The sequence below is a fragment of the Protopterus annectens genome, chromosome 1.part0, assembly GCF_019279795.1.
Source record: "Protopterus annectens isolate FY-2018-M chromosome 1.part0, PAN1.0, whole genome shotgun sequence".
NCBI lineage: Eukaryota > Metazoa > Chordata > Ceratodontiformes > Protopteridae > Protopterus > Protopterus annectens.
Window position 1 is genome coordinate 847,314,050 of NC_056725.1, and position 5,598 is coordinate 847,319,647.

A 5,598-nucleotide genomic window follows, 5' to 3' on the forward strand; every position below is an offset into this window, starting at 1 on the left:
TGTTTTTAATGCAAAGGCACATAGTAAATTCAGCAGTATATTATGGTTGCACTCTAACAATGCAAGGACTGACTCAAAGTCAGTGGAAATCTCTTACAATGGATCTGTATGTACTAGATATGCACCCCCCCCCGGAATGATTTTTTTTTTTTTTTTTTTGTCACAAAAAAGCACAAAAGAATCTCTTTCTGCAGTGTTGACCTGTGTGTGTGTGGGGGGGGGGGGGGATGGGCTTAAAAGTGGTAAATGCATTGATATTTTATAAGAAATAAATATTTTCTGACTTTTCTCTGTCACAGAAATCTTTGATACTACATTTAAGTTATCTTAAAGGGGCACTGGCTCGTTCCTGCAATTGCCTTTTTCCTTCGGTCCGAATTAACGCGCTGTCAATCACTTATGCACTCCCCTCCCATTTTTTGACATAATTTGTGACGTTTTTGAGTTCCACCCACAGAGTATACTTCCATTAAGAAGGTGTGCAGAGGTTTCTTCCACTCCTGTTTATCTTCCGTCTAGAATAACGAGCATTCATTGGGTTCCCAGCTTCTTTTATTGTTGATTTCTTCATTGCTTTAGGTAAACGGTAGTGTATGCAGTTCATTTTTTATTTTCCTTATGTTGTTTTATCTGCTACTGCCCGTTTCTCTCCAGTTTCGCAATGTATTGCATTGCATTTCTTACAAACTGCATAGGGAAGTGGCATAGTATGCACGTGGAGTCAAGCGCGCTGTATGCAAAAAGTGTCCATCATAATGTTTGTTTTTTTTCCCTTGGGCTCAATGGTACATGCATTTTTTTTTCCTTTTGATTCCTTGCAGGGCATAATGTTGCATTTTTCCCTCACTGGCAGTTATCCTTATTTAACTGAAGCAAGGCAAACTCTGTTTAAAACGGAGCTTGCCTTGCTTCAGTTAAAATACAAAAGCGGAGCTTGCTTCAGTTAAAGACTTTAACTGAAGCAAGCTCCGTTTTTGTACTTCAACTGAAGCAAGCTCTGTTTTTGTATTTTAACTGAAGCAAGCTCCGTTTTTGTACTTTAACTTAAAGTACAAAAACGGAGCTTGCTTCAGTTAAAGTACAAAAACGGAGCTTGCTTCAGTTAAAATACAAAAACGGAGCTTGCTTCAGTTAAAGACTTCAACTGAAGCAAGCTCCATTTTTGTACTTCAGTAGCTGTACTGTAGCTAAGTAAACGGCTAAGTAAAATAAAACGTTGGAGTGGCTAACGGCTGTGTGCCTGCCAGTATCGTTGTTGTTTCTCTCGATCGTGGGATCACTTTTGTTTCTAGACGATCATGGCGTGCGGGGCCACTCTGAAGCGTCCGATGGAGTTTGAGGTGCTGCTCAGTCCCCAATCTCAATCCCAGAAGCGGAGGCGTTGCACTCCTCTTCCTGGGAGTCCGGGCACCCCCTCTCCTCAGAAGTGCAATACGAGGGTCGGAGAGACCCTTCAGCAGTCAGTGTCACCATTTGGGGGAGAACATCGGCTTACACCAGAACAGATATTCCAGAACCTAAAGCAGGAGTACACTCGCTATCAAAGGAGGCGGCAATTAGAGAATTCATTTAACCAGGGTGAGGGCAGCACTTCTGGTGAGGCACAGTCTCAGAGGGCACCATTAACAGCACCAAGCTCTCCAGGCACATCATCTGTGAAAAAAGACCAGCCCAGCTTTACTTTGCGACAGGTTGGAGTACTTTGTGAACGCTTGCTTAAAGACCATGAGGAAAAGATACGGGAAGAGTATGAACAAATTTTAAATACTAAACTTGCAGAACAATATGAATTTTTTGTGAAGTTCACACATGATCAGATAATGCGACGATATGATGCATGTCCAGCAAGCTATGTCTCCTGAAGCATTTTGAATTTTGTCTAGTTTTCACCTCAACTGGATAGCTGCTGTACCTTGCAAAACTGTTTGGTGCCATGCTTTATTCACTTTTAACCTACAAGAGGGGTGAACTTCTGTTGCTGATCCACTTTTTACCTCCCACGCGGAAAGCATTGACATTTTCCATTTGGCACAGTTTAATTTTCCCACTGCTCGTTCTACTACTGTGATTATATGCCACAACTTATTTCAAAGTGAAAAAAACTGCTTCCTCAGCTGCCATGTTGCACATCCTGCATTTGGCACATGGCACTGAATATAAGGAACTGTTACTTTTTTTTTTTTAATAAAATGTTCTTTAAGTTTAGTCTTTTTCTGATGTTTTTACTCTAGAAGATGCATTTAGGCAATCTTTGTTTTGAATTATTGGTGGACTACAGTTCATGTCCTGAAGTGCTGGTGAGGACAGAAATTAACGACTATATAGCATGATAAGGTAGTGCATTATTATATATCCTGTCTGGTACCACATGGTAAACTATATTATCTGTTGATGAATTTTCTGTTGTTTATGTATATATGTATGTAAAATGTCTGTGTCATTGGTTCATGTAGCAGAGTCATAAATTCAGTTTTCTGTTCCTTAGTATTGAAACTGTGTTTTCTGTCCTGAGCTAAGCAGTTAGAGATAGACTGAAGACCAATATTTGCTCCATAAATGTTTAGAAACCATTGTCTTTTGTACGCTTAGCTACTGTACAGTAGCTGTACTGGCAGATCAGATTAAATAGAGAAAGTTGCCATGGTTGAACTGAAGAAGAAAGTGACATTGATGTATGTAAGTCTGGAATATTTATAAAGTCATTTAATGGTAATACATATTATTTACCAAGCAACAAACAATTATGCTTCTATGTTTCACATTTTGTGTCTTGCTTTAATTGGCTGAAAAATTAAGGCATGTTATTAGAAGTGTGTATTTAATTAGTTTGCTGTAGGGTTGCCACCTTTTTAAATGCCCAAAGTGGGGCATTTTTTTTGTAGAAATGACAGATTTTGCAGGACAAAACATACCCATGACTAGTACAAAGGACAGAACTTCACTTTTTGCCAAGGTAAAATCCTATTCTTGTAGCATGTGAGTTGCTTATGCTATTTCATATAACATTTAGGTGTTTCAGATAAAAAATAACTGTTATATACAACTATTAAAGAAAACTTAGGAAATATTTTTGTCCTAAAAATCTCAGGACATTTGCCATTTTTTTTTTTATTTTTTCGCAGGACACAACTGCTCAAAGAGGGACTGTCCCTTGCAAAGTGGGGACGGGTGGTAACCCTAGTTTGCAGGTACTTATATTTTCTAGAGAAATCTTGGGGATAAAAGTGTTAGAAGTGGCTGTTGTTTAAGAAAGCTATCAAGTACAAATAAACGGGCAACTGACAAGAGTCAGGTTTCAAACAAAACTGTCTGGAAGGCAGGCAGGCATGTGCTGTAAGTATCTCAGTCACTTGCGCATATGTCAGTTAAATAAACAATGTTTACATGATAGAAACAGACACAGATATGACTGCTAGCAGCAATATGTAACACTGTGCTCCTTAAGTGATAAAAGTAATACAAAAAATATTCAAGTACTGTCACTTTCTCACACTTCAGTGATTATATCTGGTTTGTCAGGTCTTGTGTGTTTTGTGAGAAAGAGAAGGGAAAAAAAGAGACTGAGAAAGCTTTCTCTACTAGTTTCCTCCTTATATTGTATGGCTTGTTTATGACAGGGATCCACCAGACTGGTTGCCTTTTTCTTGGAGGAATAAGTCTTGCTTTTGATTGTACAGTCCATGCATTTGTAAAGGATTCAGCAGCTTTGACAGCATTATCGTTTAGCATGGGGGGGTCTTACACTTTCCACCTTGGTCTAAAGTAATGTGACGTTTGTTTTTCAAAACTTTTTCACGGTTGTTGCCTTGATTGGGGCTGGTGGTGGAGTGTTGATATCCAGATTGATTAGTTTATAGTCTGATCTAATTAGCGAGGGGGTGACCTCTAGTGTGGAACCCATGTTGGTGACGACCATGTGCTATTATTTAGTACCTCATTTGGGGGTGTTGAACAGTTGGCCTGGGGTGTTCGAGTTTATAAATTCTAGTAATCGTTGGGCAAGAGAGTTAGTACTTGAGTAGTTCACCAAGTTAATGTTTGGGTAATTGAAATCACCCAATATTAGGGTGTTTGGTAGGACCTTCATAGTTGCCAGTTTCTCCTGCAAAGTGGAATGGGGGTCCTAGGTCATGGGGGTTGATCTGTAGCCAGCTACAATTTGAATTGCAGTTTTGACCATTCTTATAATGTTGCACGTGGATGATCTCTGAGGCATCGTGCTGCGCCACTAATCTGGAGGTGTGCGTATCCATGAAGAATAAGGATACTCAACTGCCTTTTGTGTTTCTGTCCAGGTTCTGTGTCCAAAATGTATGGTATGAGTTGTAGCCTTGTAGTGCTGGGGTGCTCTCTGGAGCCTTCAACCAGGTTTCTGTTACTGCACAGATATCTATGTTGTCCATACTGAGGAGAATTCATACATGTTGTGATTTTTGACTCTTATTTACTGCTACGTTCCTCTTACATTCTGCTTTCATGATGGCACTTTGTAAAGACTTTGTTCACAAATTCATGACAGAGATTTTGGTTCAACACTTGTGACTCTTCAGACAATTTGTGCTATTCCACAACTATTCTATTTTAGTTTCAGAAATGAGGCACTTCTAAGAACTCTATAACATGTTCTAACTCCAATTCCATCATAGGTAGGTACTAGGTTATCTGCCCGAGGGCATTTATAAGCCTAGCCAGAGTGTGTCGGCTTTCGCTGCCTCATTAATTAATTACCTGAGAAACTGTCAAGCAGAGCCAATTAAGTGATCCCAGGGGTGTATGTATTTTCTGTTGACCATCCACTCATCAAGGATTCTCTTGAAGAGTGTTAGTGAGGGGCTATGCCTAATGTAGTTATGACTTTTGTTCCAAAGCATGGGTAGTCTCTGTGACAGGAATCTATCCCTCAAGCATGTTATTTTTATTGTTGTGTCAAGGTTTAGCTCACTAGCACGTGTGGCTCGCAGTGACTTGGGATTTCTTTAGGTGTAGCATTGTCCATCAATTCTGAGTTGGACATGGCTTTGTAAGTCAGGCAGAGATCACCTCTGAGTAAGTGATATGCCAGTGAGTACAGCCGGAGTTTTTTCAGTCGGGCTGCATAGGACATTTGAGGCCTGTAAGCCTCTTGGTGAGGTACTTCTGTGGTCTTTCAAGCTGTTGGAAGTGTCTTGTGAAGTACATCCCAAATGGGGCATTGTACTCTATGATGGGTCTGATGAGTGATGAGTACAGGGGCACTATAACCTCTTTATTTCTTGAGGCAACCCCTTTGGTAATTAGATGAGCCACATAGAAGGATTTCCTAACTACTTTGGCAATATGATTGTCAAAGGAGATATTACTATTTACCTGGGTCCCCACATCTCTTATTTCCTCTTCTGTATTAAGGGGGCTGCCACCTATGTGGTAATTTGTGGGTGTTCCATTTTTCCCAAACAGGATGACTGTGCATTTTTTAGCATTTAGCTTGAGGCCATGACTTTGACACCTGGTATCCGTTTCAGTAAGGGCCTTTTGGAGGATGTCCATGTCAGCCAAAGATTCAATTATGGCTCCCAGTTTGCAGTCATCAGCAAACCTGGTTAGCCATAGTCCTCCTGT

General features: G+C 40.2%; 1 protein-coding gene across 1 annotated transcript; it reads left to right on the top strand.

The window, feature by feature from the left end:
• Positions 1-1,221: 1,221 nt before the first annotated feature.
• LOC122795175 (akirin-1B-like) lies at positions 1,222-1,930 on the top strand. The gene has a single exon (XM_044063662.1). The coding sequence runs from the start codon at positions 1,299-1,301 to the stop codon at positions 1,860-1,862; it is 564 nt and encodes a 187-aa protein (XP_043919597.1). The 5' UTR covers positions 1,222-1,298; the 3' UTR covers positions 1,863-1,930.
• Positions 1,931-5,598: the final 3,668 nt, after the last annotated feature.

What these genes read in the sequence shown, in the direction of transcription:
- LOC122795175 (XM_044063662.1), top strand. Translation starts at nt 1,299, where the DNA reads ATGGCGTGCGGGGCCACTCTGAAGCGTCCGATGGAGTTTGAGGTGCTG.